Genomic DNA, 25,080 nt, shown 5'->3' with positions numbered 1-25,080 from the left:
AAACAGAGGGTAATGGTCAATGGAAATATTTCGGGCTGGGGGGAAGGGTTGTAGTGAAGTTCCCCAGGGGTCGGTATTGGGACCCTTGCTTTTCCTAATATATATTACTGATCTAGATCTTGATGTGTGCAGGAGATAATGTCAAAGTTTGTGCAAGATACAAAATTTGAAAGCATTGTAAGCTGTTCCATGGGACCACTCACCACCCACACAGGCCAGGCATACTTATCATCTGGCCCGGCAGGCGTCCTGACACACTCTCCCCATCTACTTCCATGTAGGACAAACTAGTACACAACAGGAGGGAAAGGTCGCAGACAGGTGGAGGGATGCCGGAGATCAAAGTTCTGACAGAATTTGAAAACAGAGCCATCCAGCTGGCCGACGATGACCAGGACCGGTCCCATGCTGATGATGAGGTCGGCGCTGCTCTACCAAGTGAGGATCCAGCAGTGCAACATCCATCACACAACCATGCCCGTGAGTAATGTGTCCTCTTTCACAGGCCACTGCCATGCACGAATTATCTCCCCTTGATTTCGCAGACACATCTGCCAAACAGCCGATGGAGTCCATGATCCAGGGACTCCAATCAAACGCCTAAGAAACCTCTGAAGAAGAATCTGAAGGCACCCTCCCTGAAGTCCCATCACAGCACTCACTCTCACCCTCCACCAGCGCAGAGACACACACCTTGGTGGGACCTAGCTTTAGAGTAGCCTCGGGATCACAATATGGTGAGCACATCGCATTACCTATCCACAGCAGGCGGAGACAGGGCATTCCCAGCAACCCAGCACTCGGAGGACTGCTGGAGGCCAGAACGTTACTGAGTCCGAGTCAGATGACCAGCCTCTGAGCTCGGTCATGTCACAGTTGCTGGAGCTGCAAAGGCAAGCTCGGGAACATCAGGAAGGGATGTCCGTTGCACTCCTCAGATTGCAAGGCATGATGGAGGAGTCCATCCATTATCAAGCCGAGGTGATAGCGCCGGCATTGCAACGCATCGAGGTCAATGCTGGCAGGATGGCAGCCGCCATGGAGACTTTGGTCCAGGACGTCACTCCTGCACGGGCTTAGCTCCATCACTGATGCCACAGTTGGCCTCCAAGTGTGTACGAGAGAGGGGTGCTGGACAGCTTGATCTCACTCCAGCTACCCCTTCTGCTCACAGTCAGCCAGGGGCCTTCAGGCACCCATAGGGAGGAGGATCAGCAGGCGCACACTCTGGGACCATCCACCCAGGTGACTCTGGGAGTGACCGGCCCATCTGAATCCCCTCTTCCTGTGACTTCCGCAGCTCCAGCTTCACAGGCCGAGAAGGGTGCCACTGCCACACAGCAGGACCCGAAAGCAGGCTGGGGCCCCCCCAAGTCTCGGCCCTCCAGAGGACGCCCGCCAAAGTCATCACAGACAGGGCGTCACAGTCAGCAGGCTGCCTTCACCTGTGCTGTGGATGCCCAAGGAACACCAAGATGTAGCGGCAGGGTTAGGAAAGTTAAGTAAAAGTAGTTGCATAGCCACTTGTACATACTGTTCACTATTGTCAATAAACTCCTAAGAATGTCTCCCTGCCAGTGGCTTCTTGTTCTGATGAGCAGTGTTCTTGTCACTCAGATATGAAACCTTTCTGTACAAGATAAAAGGCAGGTGTCTCAGTCCAAGGCCTCTTCCCTGTGCTCTGTGCAGCCTTCAGACCACAGTGATGGTCAAGCCTCACACTCCCTGGACACATTACTGATCCCTGCGCCTCAATAGTGCTCGTCATTGCTGCCAGAGTGTAATGGGCAGGTACCACGGAGCTCTCTCATTCTCTGTGTGCTCTCAGCACCTTTAAGGTGGGACTGGCCCCCAGCATATCAGCATCTGCGACCAGTGATGCTGTGCACCAGCTCCTGAAGAGCTGAGGTGCTGAAGACGGGCACAGCATCATGTGTCTGAAGTTTAATGGCTGCGTCTGAGATGGCCCTGATCGTGGAGCGCAAGCAAGCTGCCCTCGGACAGACAGGAGATAGGCATTCTCAGAGGCTATGTGAAGGTCTATGGAGTGTCCACACTGCATGTTGTCATCATCCCCCTACGATCAAGCCACTATTAGGCCTCCACTGCATCTCCATGACAGGAGCATTCTCACAGAGGGTATTGGCGCTGCCATAAGCCAGACTGGAGTCAAACATTCACAGATGCGATGTAAGGATCTATGGGGCACCTCACTGCATGCTGTCATCATCTTCCACAAATCTTGCAGCTATGAGGGCCTCCAGAGCGTGCCTGCCTTGACTAGCCAGTGCGAGAGCCTCATCCCCATCATCGTCACAAACCGAGGAAGCCCTCACCCTCATCCCCATCAGCATCCTCCTCATCGGAGGAAATGTGAAGCTCCTCCATCTCCTCCTCAGCCTGCTCCTCTCCCTGTTGCAACGCCAGATTGTAAAGGGCACAGCAGATGATGACGACGATGTGTAACACTCTCTGTGGACTGTATTGCTGGGCTCCACCAGACTAGTCCAGGCACCAGAACCGCATCTTCAGCATCCCGATAGTCTGCTCCACTAAGTTGCGAGCTGCTGCACGAGCATCATTATAGCATCAATCTGCTGCAGTCTGAGGCCGCCACACAGGTGTCATCAGCCACGGCCTCTACAGGTAGCCCAAGGAGCCATCCTTGCAGGTTCTGTGGACCCTGGAAGACTGCAGGGATCTGCGAACGACTCAGGGTGCAGGCGTCGTGCACACTCCCTGGAAACCGTGTGCGCACATCTACAGGATACAGGTGGTCGCACACCAGCTGCATATTCAGTGAGTGGAAGCCCTTGCGGTTGACGAAGTCCACCGAGTGTAGCGACAGAGACCTGAGCGCCACATGAGTGCAGTCAATCACACCCTACAACTGTGGAAATCCCGAGATCAGGGTGAATCCAATGGCCCTTGCATCCTGGCTGTGGTAGTCCCAGGCGAAATGCACAAAGTTGTGTGCCACGGAGAAGATGGTATCTGTGACGCATTTGCGGGTGGCGGATTGCGAAATCCCAGAGGTCGCTTGTGGAATCCTGAAAGGAGTCACTGGCATAGAAATTGAGCGACGTGGTCGCTTTCACAGCCACTGGACGCAGGTGCAGGTGCAGTAATTAAGAAGGTAGATGGAATTTTGGCCTGTAATGCTAGGGGGTTGGAGTTTAAAAATAGGGAAATCTAATTACAACTGTACAGGGTGTTGGTGAGGCCACACCTGGAGTATTGTGTACAGTTTTGGTCCCCGCATTTAAGAAAGGATATACTGGCACCAGAGGCAGTTCAAAAGAAATTAAGTAGGCTGATTTTTGGGATGAAGGGGTTGACTTATTAAGAACGGCTAAACAGGTTAGACCTTTATTCATCAGAGTTTAGAAGAATGAGAGGTGATCTTATTGAAATATACAAGATTCTGAGGGGGCTTGACAGGGTAGGTGTTGAGAAGATGTTTTCACTAGTGGGGGAATCCCGAGCTAGGGGATATAGCTACAGAATAAGGGGGCACTCAATTAAAACTGAGATGCGAAGGAATTTCTTCTCTCAGAGGGTAGTGAATGTCTGGAATTCTCTACCCTAGTGAGTTGTGGAGGCTAGATCACTGAAAGTATTTAAAGAGGAGGTAGTTAGATTTTTAAAACATAGAGGAGTTGAGGGCTATGAGGAGCTGGCACGAAAGAGGAGTGAGGCCTGGGGCAGATCAGCCATGATCTTATTGAATGGCGGGGCAAGCTTGAGGGGCTGAATAGCCTACTCTTGCTCCTATTTCTTATGCCCTCCATGTCCCCTTGGCGCCAAGTCCTGCAGTAAGTGGCAGATGTGAGCCATCAGGTCCCTAGGCATGCGCAGTCGGCAACACTGGTTCTCAAGCCATCTGCAGGAATGGAAGGTGGCGTTTATAGATCCTGGGTGTCAATAGGCGCCGACCAGCCATGGCTCACTGTCACTCCTGAGCAGTGTGTGCAGGAGCCCCTGCACCCCTTCTTCATGAGGTTGCTGTTCCTTCCTTTGCACAGCCAGGAGCCTCAGTCACTCTCTCCTCAGTCTTCTATGGTCTCTGTTGGCCATCAGGCATACAGCTAGGTTACCAGGATCCATGGCCCTGAAGTGGTGCTCCTGCAGCATGAAAGAGAGAGAGAGATGTGGTTATCATGGCTGTACTTAGCACCTTTCCTGGCCCTGTGTGATTGCCCCCTCAATGCTTCCTGGACAGTGCTGGTCACCCCTCGGATGGACAGAGGTGAGTGCTCTGCATGGCTGCCCCGTCAACCTGTGACATGGTGGACACTGGTCCAAACTAGGCTGCTGAGATTGCAAGGGGCTGTGAGTGCCTCCAGCAGTGACTTCTACATGGCCAGCATTGGCAAGGAGATTGTACAATGTGTGCAGTCCAACTGCTCCATGGTCCAACAAAGTGGTGGCAGACTCAAAGTCTGTGCCAGGAGGGGAGGTAAGGTATGGAGCGCTTGGTGGCCCTTTGGTGCCTCCGCGTTGCTTGCATGGACGGGCAGGCTAGAAGCCTGACCCCAATCATATCACTGTGGCTGTGCCTGATCTGTCTCAGTTGCAGAGGGATGGTCAGTTTATACAGATGTCCCTAATGCGTGGCCATTTCCCTCACTTCCCCTGCCCTCCACCTCAATTGCCTGTGCACGGAAGCAGCGAGAAGGCAGCACTTGGCCCCCCACCAACAATGGTCGCCTCCAAGGCTAGCCAGCACTTGCCTCTAGACAGCCCCCCCTCCCTCAGCAGTTGCCTCCAAGGCTGGCCAGCACTTGCCCCCAGACAATCCCCCCACCCACCCCCCCCACCCCCTCAGCAGTCTCACCTCCAGGGCCAGGCATCAGTTGTCCCTGCCTGCGCCCCAAGGCCTGTAAACAACGGGCGAGCTGTGGAGAACGCTGCTGCTCACTCACCTCAGTTTCCCCCAAAGTGAAGGCCGCCAAGCGTACGTCACTTGCATTCTGTTGTGAAACACGTCTGTGTGCTTTCCCGCCGATGCAGACAGACGATATGCTGGGGTTCCAAGAGCCTGGCGGGATGGCCTTTTAATTATATGCTGATGTATTACAATTAGCTCCCCATGGACTGGAGGCGGGAAGCGCGGCCTGCCATCGGCAGGCTGAGCGGATGATCGCGACCTGCCTTCACGCCGTCATGAAGCAGGTCGCGCCATATTTTCCACGTGCACCACCTATCACGCCCACCGCCAGCAGGCTCAGAAAATTCCGCCCAATAACTTTGTGCCTTTCAATGACAGTGTATGGGCAAGCTTCTATTATGGCCAAGACGCAAAGGGCAGTGTAACTCGGATTGCAACTTTCAGCATCCAAGTACGCAAGCACATACCCCGGAAGCTGCTTTCTGATTTAGCCTCACCATTACTATTAATACAAAACTTAGGCCATTGTTTCAACTATCCACAGAAAGTTGGAACCGGCAAGAGGAGATTGTTCCTTTATGCCCACTCTTGTAGCTGAACAATTCCAGTGGCCATAAATTTCAGGAAATAGGATCGATAGTGGTGATGAGCTTTGGTCCTGGCCAAACAGAATTCCATGTCCTACCCAAGCAGCACTCTTGCTTCTGTAAGTTGGTCAGTAATGACTTACTTACATTCTAACAGGAGTGAGCAATAATTGATGAGACAAGTGCAAAATTTTTGTGGGCGGGATAACTGTTGATTTGTGCTTTGTGGGGATGCATTTATGTGTATTTGTTGAAGTGTCTAAATCTCACAGGGAAACCTCAACACTGGTAAACACAATAGGTTAGTCAAATTTTGACTATCAAGACGGCCCTTGTCAGTTAGGCAACTGGAATTGGCAGATATTCCCCAAACTACTGCATATCAAAAAAAAAAATTTGAGTCCTCTCCAACAACACAACTCCATTGCCCTTATCAGCAAGAGCAACCAGCCTGCAACAATTGCCAATCAACTGATCAACGACTTCCTTATGTACTGCAATTCCAGCTAGCCAATTTTCTCCTCTCACTCCCTTTCATCCCCTGAAGGCATTAATTAATAGTTCTAGGCCCCATTCAGCAGCTCACCCAAGTATGTTAAATTTAATATACATTTCAGATTCAGTAACAAAAATGTTTGTACCTAGATAATGAGTGTCAGCAGCATATTCAAAGCCAGGTGTATCAACAAAAGTTCAAACTCCTTTCAACATCCATATATCTACTTTGAATAGCGTGGCTAGACAGCAATGAGCAGCAGGGAACTCTTTAGCTCAGGGCTGTCCAATATATTAGCCCGAAGCAGCTAACCAGGAGTCTAGGTATAGCTAACTACATTTCTGATTGGTAATAAAAATGAGTAGTAGCTGGTCATGGGACCTCAATACTCATATTTGCAGAGTGTGTACATGTACTTTAATCTTTTTGGGTGTTTGCTGGAAAAATGCAAGACAAAATGCAATGTGTGAGTGCTTTCCGATGCTTAAACGGTGATAGATGCTTGTAAGTAAACACATGCATGTCGATTAAACATACATACATGAAGTTCACTTACCTATGAGTATATGCAAGGTATTTTCTCCTAAAATTAGTAGTTAAATAAATGCCACCAGAGCAACAGCTGTCACTAGTCTGTAATTTCTGGTGGACAACGCTGCTCGAGCTCATTTTCCCCTTCCTAACCAAAATGCTGAAACCAATTGTAGTGCAATTTGGCCATCAGGGGGCATATCACAGCTGAGCCCCAGCCAGTCCTGACCCAACATTCACCAATCCATACTTTGCAGCAGGATTAGAGCAGAAATTCTGGCTGCTTTTCCATCACTCTGCTATAGGAGCAACTGATGTCAGCTGCACTGACCAACTGCTGCCCCAACTGAAATCAGCTAATTCAGCACAGACCTGTAATTTGGACATATATAGCTCAGTACCAACCCACTGGGAAAGCAGATCATGTCCACTTTAGCTCATAGTTAATTCAAATTTTGGAGACTACGGCCTACTTAACCTTGATTTCCCAAATGTACATGCACTTACACACACACGTAAAAGGACATTTAAAGACACAGGTTAACTACCAAATAGCCAACAACTCTGAAAACTGGTTTCAAATTACATGGGCTTTAATATTATTAAACTGCAATCGCTTTCCAAGTTCTAAAAAGGTGCATGTCTACAATCTCATTTTAATTGTTTGATTGTTTTTATCATTGTTATTAAACATGATCTACTCACACAGTACCTGTACATTCTCTTCTGTAACCTGAAGTTCAGCTGTGTAAACATAGTCAATAAGAATGTTCAATGTCCAGCTGTCCACTTCCTTTATGCGAACTCTCTTTGCTTTGCTCTCACTCATTTCACCTGAAAAATATAAGCATGTCATCTGTCCACCTTTCTATCTTGCAATGTTAAGAAAACTGTGTTTATAGTGCACATTTATCTACCACCTATATACATTAGTTGCTTTTTTAAGGTGTTTTTTACTGCCACAGAGAATGTAACATTTCAAGCTAAATCAGTTAGAAAAATGTGGTATTGAATGGCATTCCGTTGCTGTTTTCCACAGCTTTTCTGGGTAGGCCCCTTGTATGGCTACTGTTGTATTTGACTCCTAACAAGAGGATCATAGTTGCTACAGTTGAGTGTACTCTGCCAGAAAAGAATTTGGTTATTCGGTCTGTCCGCAAGCATGACCCAGACCTCCCTGTCGCTTGCCATTTCAACACTCCACCCTGCTCTCATGCCCACATGCCCGTCCTTGGCCTGCTGCAATGTTCCAGTGAAGCTCAGCGCAAACTGGAGGAACAGCACCTCATCTTCCGACTAGGCACTTTACAGCCTTCCGGACTGAATATTGAGTTCAACAACTTTAGATCATGAACTCTCTCCTCCATCCCCACCCCCTTTCCGATCCCACTTTTTTCCAATGATTTATATAGATTTTTCTTTTCCCACCTATTTCCATTATTTTTAAATGTATTTCCATCCATTGTTTTATCTCTATCTTTTAGCCTATTTCAATCCCTTTCCCCCACCCCACCCCCACTAGGGCTATCTGTACCTTGCTCGTCCTACTTTCTACCCTTAATGTCACCTATTAGCACATTTCTTAGCTAATATCACCACCGTCAACACCTCTTTGTCCTTTTGTCTATCTCCTCCTATCACTGGCCCTCTATCCAGCTCCACCTGTCCCACCCCCCCTTAAACCAGCTTATATGTCACCTCTTTTCTATTTTTACTTAGCTCTTTTGAAGAGTCATACGGACTCGAAACATTAACTGTTTTCCTCTCCGCTGATGCTGCCAGACCTGCTGAGTTTTTCCAGGTATTTTTATTTTTGTAAAGAAATTGGTTAGATTTCTTTATCATTGAGATTGGAAATGGGGATAGTCATGATGTTTCACAATGTTTATCCAGAGAGCCATTCAGGCAGAGAAATCTTTGATTTGACTCCAATTTTGAGAAGTTTATTTATTTCAGCTGAGCCAATAGTAGGAACGGCAATTGAGTTCCATGTCCTTGGGTTAGAAAGGTGAAAAATCAACGAGGTTTCCCACTTCTGATTGCTGTACAGCAATTCGGGGTGGGGGTGGAGGGACTCACATTGACTGCAAGCTGATAGCCACCACTAGCTGCTAACCATATAATGTACTGATAACCTCATAAACCTGCCTGCCTCCTTGAAGCAATGCATTCTTTATGGTGCTGGTGTTAGTGTGTTTCATTGTTTATCAACCCCACATAGCCCAAAGTTATGTACACACTGCTTTCTATCATTGCTTTGAAGTATGTGCTGCTTTAGCAATCAGATACCTTAAGTTTATTTCTCTCGCCCTCCATTCCTTGACACATCGGAATTTTGGGTACAGGCCCATGACTTGACTACTCCATGGAACAAAGCTCTAATTGACTGGGCTAACCACTGAAAACAATGATTGCTTTGCTCTTTTCAACTATTCATTACAGAAAATGTAATAACATTTTGAAACCACAAATTCCACAATCCAATACAATTCCCACTCATTACACTTCTTGCCAATGTACATGAATTAGATTATAAACAGCTATTAGCAGTTTTCTATACACTCAGTCTCAACAACTGCAAAATAATCTCAGGTCAACATTATAAAAAGGATTTACTGCACTTCCAGAAAAAAGTGAGAATTAAAATGGTTTTGTCTGGTATATAGGTAATGAGGTAATATTTTAAAGAAAGTAAGCAACAAGCCTTTTAAAATGGTCATGTGATTGGCACAGACTCAGATACAATACAATCATTAACCATACTACAAAACTAAGAAATCATTTTACATTTTATCAATGTTAAAAAAAAAGTGGGTGCTGTTATGACCAGGTGAGAAAGAGTGAACTGGTTCCCCTCAATTCAACCTCCTCAGTTAGTAACAAAGGCTTCAGTTTCTTTTTCACAAGGATGTGCCTTTTCCAAATCAGAATGTATTTAACTATTTAAGCTGTGGGCAATAAGAAGCCAATCAAACAAGGTTTACTTGAGTCAAAGAAAGAGCAATTTATTAACCACTAATCCTGAGAAAAATAAATAACAATGCGATGTCAAGCATTCAGCCCTCATGTAGTCATTCAGACACCCACATATCAGAATTAAGGGTAGTTAGAGTCCAATTAAAAAGGCAAAAGAATATACAGTGAAGTGTCCTTTGATTGTCCTTGAAACGCAGATTTTTAAACGTTGCGGCCAATTTAGATTAGCTGGTTTCTTGAATGCAGTCAGATGTAGATGTTGCTGCAAATATTACGAGATCTCACTGGTCGGTTTCTGGTAGAGTTTGCTTCTCAAACCACCTACACACTTGTTCCAAAAGAGAGACAGAGAGAGAGAAACCTTCAACCTGTTTCCCCTACTGAAGACTTTATTGATGCCACCTGTGTCACTTGAAATCTCTCTTAAGTGGCTGGGTAGCCTTGCCTTGAAATACTTCACACATTATGTATTTCCAAGAGACTGGGGGCAGGGGTAGGGGCAGGGGAGGGGGGTGCCTGTGGCAGCCATTGTTTCAATATCCAGTATTTGCATTTTTAATGTCTCTTCCTCAGACAGTTAAGAGTTTTGATGGGTATCAGGATTATAGGAAATGTCTCTTCCCACTCCCCTGAGGGTAATTTGTTTCTCAACTTCAACTTGGAACGCGGCCTTTCATTTTTAAGCAGTTTGCTCTGTCTCAGTTCAAATTGCAAAATTTCCAGTCAGTTGAAAGTTGAAAAATCATATTCTCAAAAATAAAGGGACATAGCCTAGTGACAGTGCCACCGGTAAAAATAGTATTGTTTTAAGGTTGGAAGTTTAGCTTTAGAGAGAGAGAGGAGAGTTCAGCACAGTGACTGAAATGGAAGCAGTCCCAGCATGGGCACAGAGCACTTCTGCATCAGGCATGGTGTGGCTCAGGTGCAGAGGAAATCTGTCTCTCTTCTGATCCAATTGTGCCTCAACCTGACCTCCAGGAGAACATCCCTTAGTACCAGTTTGACTTGGTTTCCCACCAGCCAGCCACATGGTACCCAAGTGGCACTGCTAATTTAGTGTCAAATCATGATCAACTGTTTTTTGTGTGTGAATTCACACCTATTAGATACATGTTTCACATCACCCAAACTTTACAGACCATCCTGACAGAACAAAAACTTTAATTCCCTTAGTCTGACTGGGTTCTTCTTAAACCCTGCTCCCACCTCCTCCAAAAGGTGAGGTCAACATCAATCAGCAGCCTCTGCTACATCCCTCACTTTCACTAACCCACCTGACCAAACTTTCTATAATACAGCCCCAGTACCCTATCCCTGAACCCACATCTTTCTCTAGTTTCTCTCCTACCTCCACTCATGCCTCTGAGCTCATCTTGCCATGAGACCCACCTCCTGTTCCCTCAATTCTATTCCCCTAAACTACTGACCACCCACTTTCCCTTCTGGTCCCCATGTTATCCAATATTACTGGTTATCTCTTCAGGTGTTGTCCTTTTCTCCTTTAAATCTGCCATCGTCACCAGTCTCCTCAAACAAAAAAAATCATTGACCCAACCATCCTTGCAAACTACTGTCCTATTCCCAACTCCCTTTCCTCTCCTCATCATTCAATGTGTTGTCTCCTCCAAATCCATGCCCATCTTTCCCAATACCCTATGTTTGAATCCCACCAATCAGGTTTCTGCCCCTGCCACAGTACCAAAACGGCTCTTATCAAAGTCACAAATGACATCCTACATGATTGACAAAATCAAATTTTCCTTCTTTGTCCTTCCTGACTGCTCTGCAGTCTTTGACACAGTTGACCACACCATCCTCCTCCAATGCCGCTCCACGACCATCCACAGGGTAGGACCACCCTCACCTGGTTCCATTACCTTTCTGTAGCCAGAGAATAACTTGCAAAGCTTTCTCTTCCCACTCCTGCACTGTTAAGAGTTGGGATCTACCCTTAGCTCTCAGTTGTCTCTCAGCAACATCATCCAAAAAGCACAGCGTTAGATTTCCTTACCTTTGGGGAGAGAGGGGGAGAAGAGGAGACTGGAGTTTGAAAAAAGGGAACAGTGACATCACAGGAAAGCCATAAGCTGATTGGCTGGTGAGTATTGCGGCTTGGGGCTGAATTATTACTGGGAATTTAACAAACGTTAAAAGTATTCACTATTAAAAATAAGTAACAATGAGTGAGGCTTGTCTTCTATTTTTAAGTAAGGTTTATTACCACTTGTAAGGTATATTAATTATTAGTAAGATTTATCTGTATTACTAAAGTTGATTAATAGCCATAAGGTTTTGTATTATTTGTTTACAGGGTGTGGGCATCGCTGGCTAGGCCAGCATTTATTGCCCATCCCCAATTGCCCTTGAGAAGCTGTTGAACTGCTGCAGTATTGTGTTGTAGGAACACCCACAGTGCTGTTGGGAGTTTCAGGATTTTGACCCAGCGACAGTGGAGGAACAGTGATAATATTTCCAAGTCAGGATGGTGAGGGAGGGGAACTTGCAGGTCGTGCTGTTCCCATGCATCTGATGCCCTTGTCCTTTTAGGTGGTAGAGGTCACAGGTTTGGAGGGTGCTGTTGAAGGAGTCTTGGTGAGTTGTTGCAGCGCATCTTGTAGATGGTACACACTGTGCGTCGGTGGTGGATGGAGTGAATGTTAATGGCAGTGCCAATCAAGTGGGTTGCTTTGTCCTGGGTGGTGTTGAGCTCGAGTGTTGTTGGAGCTGCTCTCATCCAGGCAAGTGGAGAATATTCTATCACAATCCTGACTTGTTCCTTGTAGATGGTGGGCCGGCTTTGGGAGTCAGGAGGTGAGTTACTCTCCGCAGAATTCCCAGCCTCTGACCTGCTCTTGTAGCCACAGTATTTTTATTGCTAGTCCAGTTCAGTTTCTCGTCAACAGTAACCCCCCAGGATGTTGATGGTGGGGGATTCAGCGGTGGTAATGCCATTGAATGTCATGGGGCAATGGTTAGATTCTCTCATTGGAGATGGTCATTACTTGGCACTTGTGAGAGGCGAATGTTACTTGCCACTTATCAGCCCAAGCCTGAATATTGGCCAGGTCTTGCTGCATATGGGCACAGACTGCTTCAGTATCTGAAGAGTCACGCCTAGTGCTAACACTGTGCAATCATCAGCGAACATCCCCACTTCTGGCCTTAAGATGGAAGGAAAGGTCATTGATGAAACAGCTGAAGATGGCTTGCCGAGGGCACGGTCAGAGAACTCCTGCAGCAATATCCTAGGACTGAGATGATTGACCGCCAACAACCACAACCATCTTCTTTTGTGCTAGGTATGATTCCAACCAGCAGAGAGTTTTCCCCCTTATTCCCAATGACTTCAATTTAACTAGGGCTCCTTGATACTGCACTCAGTCAAATGTTACCTTGATGTCAAGGGCAGTCACTCTCACCTCACCTCTGGTGTTCAGGTCTTTTGTCCATGCTTGGACCAAGGATGGAATGAGGTCAGGAGCTGAGTGGCCCTGGCGAAACCCAAACTGGGCGTCAGTCAACAGGTCATTGCTGAGTAAGTGCCACTTGATAGCACTGTTGATAACCCTTTCCATCACTTTGCTGATGTTTGAGAATAGACTGATGGGGCGGTAATTGGCTGGGTTGGATTTGTCCTTTTTGTGGACAGGACATACCTGGGAAATTTTCCACCATTGCTGGGTAGATGCCAGTGTTGTAGCTGTACTGGAACAGCTTGGCTAAGGGTGCAACTAGTTCTGGAGAACAAGTCTTCAGTTTTATTGCCAGAATACGGTCAGGGCCCATAGCCTTTGCAGTATCCAGTGCTTCAGCTGTTTCTTGATATCACGTGGCGTGAATTGAATTGGCTGAAGTCTGGCATCTGTGATGCTGGGGACCTTAGGTGGCAGCCAAGGTGGATCATCCACTCGGCACTTCTAGCTGAAGATGGCTGCAAATGCTTCAGCCTTGTCTTCTGCATATGTACTGGGCTCCCCCATCATTGAGGACGGGGATATTTGTGGAGCCTGCTCCCCCAGTTAGTTGTCTGTCCGCCACCATTCACGACTGGGTGTGGCAAGACTACAGAGCTTAGGTCTGATCCATTGGCTATGGGCTCATTTAGCTCTATCGCATGCTACTTCCACTGGTTGTTATGAATGTAGTCCTGTGGTAGCTTCACCAGGTTAACCCCTCATTTTTTAGGTATGCCTGGTGCTGCTCCTGACATATCCTCCTGCACTCTTCATTGAACCAGGGTTGATCCCTTGGCTTGATGGTTATGGTAGGTAGGGAATAGCTGGGCCATGAGGTTACAAATTGTGATTGTATATAATTCTGCTGCTGCCCCACAGCACCTCATGGATGCCCAATTTTGAGCTGCTAGATCTGTTCAAAATCTGTCCCATTTAGCACGGTTGTTGTGCCATACAGCACGATGGAGGGTATCCCCAATATAAAGACAGGACTTCAGCTCCACAAGGGCTGTACAGTGGTCATTCCTACCAATGCTGAAATGGACAGATGCATCTGTGACAGGTAGATTGTGGAGACCAAGGTAAAGTAGTTTTTTCCCTCGTGGTTCCCTCATCACCTGCCGAGGCCCAGTCTAGCAGCTGTGTCCGTTAGGACTCAGCCAGCTCGGTCAGCAGTCCCCCACTCAGAGTACATTCTGCGCCCTTGATGCCCTCAGTGCTTTCCCAAAGTGGTGCTCAACATGGAGGAGCACTGATTCATCAGCTGAGTATAGGGGGGGGAAGGGGAACAAGGGCGATGGGGTGCGTGGGGTGGGGGTGGGGTTGCAACCAACGGAAGGTTTCCTTGCCCATGTTTGACATAATGCCATGAGACTTTATGGGGTCCGGAGTCAATATTGAGGACTCCCAGGGCTACTCACCCTGTATACCACTGTGCTGCCATCTCTTGTGGGACTGTCCTGTCAGTGGGATGGTGATGGTAGTGTCTGGGACATCATCTGTAAGGTATGATTCCGTGAGTATGACTATGTCAGGCTATTGCTTGACTGGTCTGTGGGACGGTACTCCCATGTGTTAAGACAACAACATGTGCAATAAGTGTCACCAGCTGCAGAAATTTGAGCTCCAGGTTTCGGAACTTGAGCAACATCTGGAGTCACTGTGGTGCACGAGAACTATGTGAATGGCACATTTATGGAGGTGGCCACATCTCAGGTTAAGAGAGTGCAGACAGAGAGGGAATGAGTGACCGCCAGGCAGTCTAGGAGGGCCAAGCGGCTAGTGCAGAAGACCCCCAAGTGCATCTTACCAACTGGTTTTCCATGTTGGATACCGGTGAGGGCCATGGCTCCTCAGAGGAGTGCAGCCAAAGCCACGTCATTGGCACCATGGGTGACTTAGCAAACACAAGAGGGGAGGAAGAAGAGTGGAAGAGCAATAGTGGTAGAGGATTCAATAGTTAAGGGAACAGGCAGGTGTTTTTGCGGCTGTCGATGTTATTCCGGGATAGTATATTGTCTCCCTGGTGCCAGGGTCAAGGGTGTCACTGAGCATCTGCAGAACATTCTTATAAGGGAGAGTGAACAGCCAGAGTTGGTGGTCTACATTGGTACCAAAAACATAGGTAGAAAGAGGGATGAGGCCCTGAAAGCAGTTTTGAGAGAGTTAGGAAAGGGATAAAAAAGCAGGATTTCTAAGGCAGTGCCACGTGTTAGAGTACAAAAATATGAGAATAGAGCAAATGAACACAAGCCGAGAGAGATGGTGCAGGAGTGAGGACTTTAGATTTCTGAGGTATTGTGACTGGTTCTGGGGCAGTTGGGACCTGTACAAGGAAAGCAGGTTACACCTTAGCTGAACCAGGACCAATATCCTCGCTGGGAGATTTGCTAGTGCTGTTGAGGGTTTAAACTAGCTTGGCAGGGGAATGGGAACCAGAGAGGGAATTCAGATAGAAGGGGAACAAAGCAGGTAAATAAAGGTAGAAAGAAAAGTAGTAAGCAAAACTAAGACACCGGAAACAAAGGCACACATCAAATGCAGTCAAAACAGGGAAGAATGTTGAAAAGACAATATCAAAGGCACTCTATCTGAATACACGCAGCATTTGCAACAAGATCGATGAATTGACAGCACAATTAGAAGTAAACGGGTATGATCTAATTGCCATTATGAAGGTGTGGCTGCAGGACGACCAAGGCTGTGAGCTGAATGTTCCAGAGTATTCGGCACTTAGGAAAGATAGGCAAAAAGGAAAAGGAAGTGGGGTAGTGCTGTTAATAAAGGATGATATCAGAACATTAGTGAGAGGGGAACTTAGATCAGAAGGTCACGATGTAAAATCAGTTTGGGTGGAGCTAAGAAACAGCAAGGGACAACAAACATTGGTGGGAGTTGTTTATAGACCACCAAATAGTGGTGATGTAGAGCACTGTATAAGTCAAGAAATTAGAGGTGCATGTACCAAGGGCAATACATGAATCATGGGGAATTTCAACCTACATATAGACTGGGTAAACTTAATTAGCACTCATGCTATGGCAGACAAATTCCTGGAATGCATATAAGATGGCTTTCTGGAACAGTACATTCAGGAATCAACTAGGGAATGGGCTACTTCAGATCTGGTGTTGTACAATGAGAAAGGGCTAATTAATAATCTCATTGTAAAGGAGCCTTTAGGGAAGAGTGACCATAATATGCTATATTTTACATTAGATTTGAAAATGATGTAGTTTAATCCCAAACTAGAGTCTTAAATCAAAACAAAAGGAAACTACGAAGGCGTGAGGAGCAAGTTGGCTATGGTTGATTGGGAAATTAATTAAAATGTATGACAGTAGACAGGTAATGGCTAGCATTTAAAGAATTAATACATGGTTTACAACAAATGTACATTCCTTTGGAGGCACAAAAACCCAACAGGAAAAGTGATCCAACCATGGCTAACTAGAGAAGTTGAGGATTATATTAAAGGAAGAGGCTTTTAAAGTTGCCTAAAAAAAGTAGTAAGCCTAAGGATTGGGAGCATTTTAGAATTCAGCAAAGGAGGACCAAGAAACTGATAAAGAAAGGGAGAATAGAAGAAGAAAGTAAACTAGCAAGAAACATAAAAACGATTATGTTGAACTTCTATAAGGCACTGGTTCGGCCTCAGCTGGAGTATTGCATCCAGTTCTGGTGCCGCACTTTAAGAGGGACGTGAAGGCATTGGAGAGAGCGCAGAAAGATTCACAAGAATGGTTCCAGGAATGAGCAACTTCAGGTATGAAGACAGATCAGAGATGTTGGAACTATTTTCCTTGAAGAAAAGGCAGCTGAGAGGAGATTTGACAGAGGTATTTAAAATCATGAGGGGTCTGGACAGAGTTGATAGGAACAAGCTGTTCCCACTTGTGAAAGGATTGTAAACGAGAGGACACAGATTTAAAACAATTGGCAAAAGAAGTGATATGAAAATAAACTTTTTCATGCAACAAGTAGTTAAGATCTGGAATCCACTGCCTGAGAAGCTGGAGGAGGCAGGTTCAACATTCAAAAGAGAATTAGACTGTAATCTGAAAAAGGAAGAATGCACAAGGTTACAGGGAGAAGGTGGGAGAATGGCACTAGGTAAATTGCTCATTCTGGGAGCTGGTGCAGAAACGATGGCTGAATGGCCTCCTTCTGCATTGTAACAATTCTTTGATCCTGTGGTATGTAAAAGCTTCTATGGGCATGTAGCTAGGAAAAGATTAGCAAAAAGGCAGAGGAAGGAGAATTTATAATGGGGAATAAGGAAATGGCAAAGAAGAAGGAAGATTAAAAAAAAACCTTCCAGAAATACTAAAGAGCCAAGAGACTAGTGGGAATGAGGAACTGAAAGAAACTAGTATTAGTAAAAAAAAAGCAGCACTGGAGAAATTAATGGGACTGAAAGTTGGTAAACCCCCTGAACCTGATGATCTACATCTCAGAGTGTTGAAAGAGGTGGTTGTAGAGGTGGTGGATGCATTGGTTGTCATCTTCCAAAATTCTACAGATTCTGGAACAGTTCCTGCAGATTGTAAGATGACAATTGTAACCCCAATATTTAAGAGAGAAGGGAAAGAGAAAACAGGGAGCTGCAGACTTGTTAGCCTGGCATCGGTACTGGGGAAAATGCTAGAATTTATTATAAAGGATGTGATAGTCGGACACTTAGAAAATAATGGTAGGATTGGACAGAGTCCACATGGATTTATGAGAAGGAAAACATATTTGACAAACCTGTTAGAATTTTTTTGAGAACACATCTAGCAGAATAGATAAAGGAGAACCGATGGAGGTGCTGTATTTGGATTATCAGGCAGCTTTCAATAAGGTCCCAAACAAGAGATAAACAAACAAAATTAATATACTGGCATTGATTTAGAAAACAGAGTAGGAATAAACAGGTCACTGATGTTGGCAGGCTGTGACTAGTGGAATTCCACAAGGATCAGTGCTTGAAGTCCCAGCTATTCATAATCTATATCAATGATTTGGATATGGGGATCATATATAATATTTCCAAGCTTACTGACAACACAAAATGAAGTGGGAACGTGAGTTGTAATGAGGATGCAAAGTCTTCAAGAGTATTTAGACAGGCTGAGTGGGTAAGAACATGGCCAATGGAATATATGATAAAATGTGAAGTTATCCACTTGGTAGGAAAAACAGAAATGCAGACTTGTTAAATGGTGAGAGGCTGGGAAGTGTCAATGTCCAAAAGGGACCTGGGTGTCCTTATTCATAAGACACTGAAAACTAAGGTGCAGGTGCAGCAAGCAATTAGGAAGGCAAATTGTATGTTGGCCTTTATTGCAAGAGGATTTGAGTACAGGAATAAAGATATCTTACTACAATTATATAGAGCCTTGGTGAGACCGCTCCTGGGGTATTGCATGCAGTTTTGGTCTCCTTACCCAAGGAAGGATAAACTTGCCATGGAGGAGAGCAACAAAGGTTCCCCAGACTGATTATTGGGATGGCAGGATTATCCTATGAGGAGAGATTGAGGGGTCTGGGCCTTTATTCTCTGCAGTTTAGAAAAATAGAGGTAACCTCATTGAAAAATACAAAATTCTTTGCAGGGTTCGACAGGGTAGATGCAGGGTATTTCCCCTGACAGGGTGGGGGGTCTAGAACCAGGGGACAGAGTCTCAGAATAAGGGGTAGACCATTTAAGACTGAGATGAGGAGGAATTTCTTCACAGTGGGTGGCAAATCTTTGGAATTCTCTACCCCAGTGGGCTGTGGAGACTCAGTCATTGAGTATATTCAAGACGGAGATTGATAGGTTTCTACATGTTAAAACATCAAGGGATATGTGGATAGTGTGGGAAAATGGCACTAAGGTAGACAATCAGCATGATCTGGTTGAATGGTAGAGCAGGCCAAATGGCCTACTCCAACTCTTTTTCCTACATACACTGATGGCACCCAACTCCACCTCACCATCACCTCTCATCACTCCTCCACTGTTATCAAATTATCAGATTGCTCATCAAAACCCAGCACTGGAGGAACAGAAATTTCCTCCAATTAAATATTAGGAGAACAGTAGCCATTGTTTTCAGTTCCCACTGCAAACTCTAGCCCTCTCCCTGGCAAGTCTGAGATTAAGGCGGGGATTCTCCCCATTGTCAGATTTGGCCCCAAGATAAACTTCTGACCTCATATCTGCACCATCACTAAGACCACCTATTTCCACCTCCTTAACATTGCCTGACTTCGCCCCTGTCTCAGCTCATCTGCTACTGAAACCCTCATATATGCCTTCATTAACTCTAGACTTGACTTTTCCAATGTACTCCAAACTTGAGAACACCTAAACTCTGCTGCATGTGTCTTAATTCACATCGAATCCCATTCACCTATCACACCTGTGCTTGATGATCTTTCTGCACTGGCTCCCAGTCAAGTAACACCTCGATTTTGAAATTCTCATCCTTGTTTTCAAATCCTTTCATGGCTTCGACCCTCCTCATCTCCAGCATTGCAACCTTCAGGGATATCAATGCACCTCTAATTCTGATCTCTTGTGCACCCTAGATTTTCATCACTCTACCACTGGTGGCAGCACCTTCAGTTGCCACAGCCCCAAGCTCTGGAATACGTTTCCTACACCTCTTCGCATCTCTACTTCACTTTCCTCCTTTAAGACTAACCTTAAAACCTATTTTTTGACCAAGCTTTTGGTCATCTCACCTAATATCTTCTTCTGTGGCTTGGGGTAATACTTTATTTTATAATGTTCCTGTGAAATGCCTTGGGATGTTTTATTATATTAAAAGGTGCTATGTAAAGATAAGCAGTTGCTGTTGTTGGTTTGAACTCAAACTTCGATCCACTAACAGGAGCGTGGTCCAATATAGGGCAGCATCTGGTTTACCTTCTCTACCCAAAAGCAATCTGAAACACCTCATTCTTATGCATCTAACAACAAAATTGTACCAGAATAACCTTAAAATAAAACTGAATATCACAAAATAGTGATGTAGCTAAACTGACATGTTTCCACATCAAAGTGACTGCTCGAGATTCACCATCACAGGATTCTCTGATTAATTAAGAATACCTGCCAACGTGACCTTTTTTGAAAAATAGACATACAAATAGAATTGATTGTTTAAAGATAAATACAATTTCAAATGTTCCAATTGCATAAACTAGACCGGTGGCTGTCATTACAAATCCAATAGTTCTTACTGAGACATTATTTATAGCAACTGATGGTACGACATGAGTGGGCTTTTATCAGTTTTACAATAACCATTGGCAAAAAGAACTAAATGAATAAAAATATCAATGATTCAGCCAAACTGGGAAACAGTTAATGTATTGCTGATAAACAATGTTAAAATAACAAAAATGAAACAAATGCAACTGTAGTATGGATTTCATTAATAAAAGAAATTCACCATTTAAAGCAAATTTCATAAAACAAATCACCAGTATTCAACCACACTTATTTTGTGCAGAGCCATATGGAAGCCTCAATTACTTATACCAAATTGGTATCACAAATACTAAATTAAAATTAGTAGAAACAAACAGATTTAGTTTTCTTCTCTCCCTTTTCCTTTCTTCTGGGTCTTCTCACAAATCAGCTCTGGAAAGTCACCATGTGTGTCAGGGTCACTGAAGGTAGCTATCATTTCAATTTTTCCCTTTGCAATCAAACACTATATCTCTACTCTGCACTTCCTCCAATAATACCACTGAGGTCATGCAAGAAATCAAGGCAAACCTCAAACTCAGTGTTGGACTTCAAATACAGTGTAGCTTTACTTGGTAAAATATTCGTTTTGGTGCAAACTCATCTTGTCTATTTAGGTGCATGAGATCTTTAACAAAATGCAGTTGTACACAAAAGAAAACTTCCTAAATAACTATGAGTACAATTCTTATTCAACTTCCTAGGTGGAATATAGCCCAAGGGTACAAGACAGAAAACACTGCAAGCAGACAGTAATGCTTTCGATAATGACTTTCAAATATATCCTCTAAGGGCACAGTTAACCTCCAGTGGAAAAGTGCTCCACAATCCTTCAACTGCAGTACTACAAACAAACAGGAGACTTTTTTTTGCACTGTAAGTACATGCTTATTAAAATTGTGCAAACTTAAAGAATGCAACTCAAAGGATGCCTAAAAACAGGGGTCACCATGAAGGAAAGTATAATTAAAAGCTCCTGTAATTCAGGACTGGACCCCTTTCAACTGGCAAGTATTGAAGCAAAATATTTACAATCAATTTAACAGTCTTGGCGTTTACTTGTGTTTGCTTACTCTGTTGTTACCTTCTGTGTAACTACATTAAAACCTGTGTGTTTGTATGTGTGTTTGAGTTAGCATCCGGGGCTGGGAGAGGGCTCCCCATTCATAACTGCTCACGTGCTAGTGATGAGAATAGGATTACGAAGGGCATCACAGACAAGATCAAATGGCAACCTTTGTTACTTCAGAGCCAGCTGCCAAGAAGGTGCACCAGAGTTGCTGCACTGACTTGTCTTCCAATTTTTCATCCCTCTGAGCAAGGGTTTAAATCCCATTCAAGAATCTTCCACAAATAAGGTTGGGAATTTACCATGAAGGGAAATCTAAGGTACAATTTTATGCCCAAGTGTGGCAATAATTCCCAATCTACAGCACCCACACTTCTTTTTGACCATTCATTTTGCTACCTACAGATATATTTAACTACTGGTATCACAATACCTGTAAACATTGCGTGGAAGTATGGACTGCAAGCTGCCAGAACGACTCTGTGTGCTGGAATCTCAGTATCTTCAGCTACAAGTGTTACATCACACAAAAGATTTTGACTGTAAGAGAAACAGAGTGAATATTATTTGAAGAAAATATTCAATACCAAACCAAACGCGACATCCCCTTTACAAGTCACTGACACCACCCTTCTGCTTTCTGGGTCAGAGTTAACAGAGTAAGGGAAAACCCATTGTTGGGAGTTTTCGGAGTTTGGGCTTGAAAGTTATGCCATAAACAAGTCAACCCACGAAAGTGACAGGATATGTATTATATTTTCCCCGTTTCCAAGGAGAGTCAAGTTTTGTGAGAAATTGAATTTGCTCTCTCTAATTGCTGCCTGTGAAATACACAGCTTAATAAATTATAACTGGCCTCATTGCAGAGTGCTTCTCAGTCAACCTTTGAACAAACTGGAAAGGTCCACTTCATGACACGCAAAAGGGTCATTTTAAATCATATGGGAACCTTCCTGCTATACCCCAGGTAATACCACTGTATAATTAAATGTGCAGCAGTTCGAACAACACCCTTAAGTTATTCAATTTACTAATACCCAATTTTCAGATTTTACCAAGTGCTCAATAAAGTAACAAGTAAAGCTGTATATTTCCCTTGCACTTTTAAGAACTCTTGTTTCCTATGAAGGGTGAGGGAAATGGAAGAAAGAGGGTTAAAGCATTATATTTCAATGAAGATGTATTTTTTCCCCCCCATTTGTCAGAGATCGTCTCTATTTTTCCACTCACTCAAGATCATACATAAAATGCAACCAAACTTTCCCCAGGACTTCACCAATACAATCCTGTGATAGTCACTGTATTAAGCATGAAAGTGATCCTCCCGATGGAGAAACATCTGGCCTTCATTCAGCACTTCACCAGTGACAGCAAGGGTACAAAATTGACCTGTACAGTTATACCTGAAAAAATATACAAGGTGGGCCCTAAAATTGTAATGTGCCAAAAATTGGAGCAGTGTTGTCTGCTCTAGCAGCAACAAGCCTCACCCTGGTCCTCCCTCACCAAATAAAAGGTAATAGAACATTGCAAATTAAACTGAAGCAAGCAGTTTCAAAAAATGTTGCAATATTTTTGGGTTTTTTTTTTTAAAAAGCTAATAAAGTGCCCTATGAATATTTTCAGTTATGTACCACTGGAGACATAATTTGACTTTGCTTACTTCACTGCTTGTGGATTAAAAGCGAGGTGAGTGTGATCGAGTGTAGCATCAAGGAGCAACATTCAGTTTTGGGCTGATAAATTGCAGGCAACAGTCACACCATGCAAGTCTCCAACAAGAAAAAGTCTAATCACCTCCCACTGACACTCAATGGCATTATCCTCATCGAATTCCCCATCATCAACATCTTGGCCCAGAGGGCGAGGCGGGGGGCGCTGAGGTCACCACTGACCAGAAACTGAACATGACCAGCCTGTGGCTATAAGAGCAGGTCAGAGGCTGTGTATTCTGCAACAAGTGATTCATCTTCCGACTCCCAAAAACTGTCCACCATCCACAAGGCACAAGTCAGGAGTGCGATGGAACACTCTCCACCTGCCTGGATGAGTGCAGCTGCAATAACACTTACGATTCAAGAAGGTTGCTCACCACCACCTTCTCAAGGACAATAAATGTTGGCTTTGCCAGCAATGCCCACATCCTGCGAATGAGTAAAAAAAAATCAAAATTTGCAGACAACACCAAATTGGGTATAGTTGTAGTTAACTGAGTGGCTTGCAAGGCCATTTCAGAGGGCAGTGAAGAATCAACCACGTTGCTGTGGGTCTGGGTGTGTAGGCCAGATCAGATAAGGATGGCAGATTTCCTTCCCTAAAGGACATTACTGAACCAGATGGGTTACTATTACTGAGACTAGCTTTCAATTCCAGATTTATTAATCAAATTCAAACTTCCCCATCTGCCATGGTGGAATTTGAAACCCTGCTCCCAGAGCATTAGCCTGGACCTCTGGATTATAGTCCAGTAATATTCCCACTACACCACATTCTCCCCCTAGATATCAATGTAGAGAAGCATAAGGTAGTATATAAAAACAAAGTGCTGGAAAAACTCAGCAGGTCTGGCAGCATCTGTGGAGAGAGAAACAGAGTTAACATTTGAGTAGAATATGATTTTGAGTAGAATAGGATTCTTCTTCGGAACTGCACGAGGTAGCATATTCTGTTTTGATAGAATAAGGAGGCCATATACTCCTTGGAAAATAAGTGTCTAAATGGGATAGAGGAAGAGAGGAATCAAAGGCTGCAGGTAAACAAGATTACTAAAAGTGTTGATGCAGATTAGTCAGGGAAAGGGCATCAAAAAAGGTGCAAAAATGATTTACTGGAATGATAGCAAAACTGAAGGGTTATACCTATCAGGAATGATTGAACAGGCTGGGCCTCTTTTCACTACAACTATAACTTATGTTTCTTTAGCCCCTTTAACATAACAAAATGTCCAAAGGCACTTCACAGGAGCAGTATAAAACCAAGTATGACACCAAGCCAGATAAGGAATAGGTCAGATTACCAAAAGTTTAGTCAAAGAGGCAGGTTCTAAGGCGTGTCTTAAAGAAGGAAAGCAAGGAAGAAAAACTAGAAAAGTGAAGACTGACTTGATAGGTTTGATCTCATAGGCATAGAGAAGCTGTTTCCACTTGTGGGTGAGACCAGAACTAGGGGCCATAAAATAAGCTGGTTACTGATAAATCAAATAGACAATTCAGGAAAAAAATTTATTTTCCCAGATAAACGCATAAAAATGAAAAAATTGCAGGGCTACAGGGAAAGGGCAGGGGAGTGGGGCTGGCGAGTTGCTTTTGCAGAGAGCCAACATAGACATAAAATCGGGCCTCTTTCTGTGCTATAACCATTCTATGACTCAATGAGAGTGGTGAGAATGTGGAACTCAAGATCACATGGAGAGGTTGAGGCAAAGGGTGGAGATCTCTTTAAGGAAAGCTTGATAAGTAGATGAGAGAGAAAGGAATAGAAGGATATGTTGACAGTGTAAGATGGAGGAGGGTAAGATGAGGTTCGTGTGGAACATAAACACCGGCACAGACCTCTTGGATTGGATGGCCTGTTTACATATGAACAAGGAGCAGAAGTAGACCATTTGGCCCTTAAGCCTCCTCCACCATTTAATAAGATCATGGTTGATCTGATAGTAACCTAAAATCTGCATCCCACCTACCCCCAATAACCTATCACAGTCTTGATTACCAAGAGTCTATTCACCTCTGCCTTAAAAATATTCAAAGACACTGTTTCCACTACCTTTTCAGGAAGAGAGTTCCAAATACTCAACCCTTAAAGAAAAAATTTCACCTCATCTTATTTTAAATGGGCGACCCCTTATTTT

At 44.5% G+C, this 25,080-nt stretch overlaps 1 protein-coding gene across 2 annotated transcripts in view; it reads right to left on the bottom strand.

Moving 5' to 3' along the window:
- Positions 1–25,080, bottom strand: part of klhl2 (kelch-like family member 2) — a 141,248-nt gene that overhangs the window by 91,423 nt on the left and 24,745 nt on the right. For both annotated transcript variants that reach the window (XM_078542154.1, XM_078542161.1), the window contains exons 3-4: positions 21,664–21,770; positions 7,218–7,339 (exon numbers count right to left, since the gene is read on the bottom strand). In XM_078542154.1, coding sequence (XP_078398280.1) covers positions 7,218–7,339; positions 21,664–21,770 — 229 coding nt within the window. The remainder of the gene's footprint in view (positions 1–7,217; positions 7,340–21,663; positions 21,771–25,080) is intronic.

This window comes from Cetorhinus maximus, chromosome 1 (assembly GCF_964194155.1).
Source record: "Cetorhinus maximus chromosome 1, sCetMax3.hap1.1, whole genome shotgun sequence".
Classification (NCBI taxonomy): domain Eukaryota; kingdom Metazoa; phylum Chordata; class Chondrichthyes; order Lamniformes; family Cetorhinidae; genus Cetorhinus; species Cetorhinus maximus.
The sequence above is the reverse complement of the archived record's forward strand: the minus strand, read 5'-3'. Positions and strand labels throughout refer to the sequence as shown.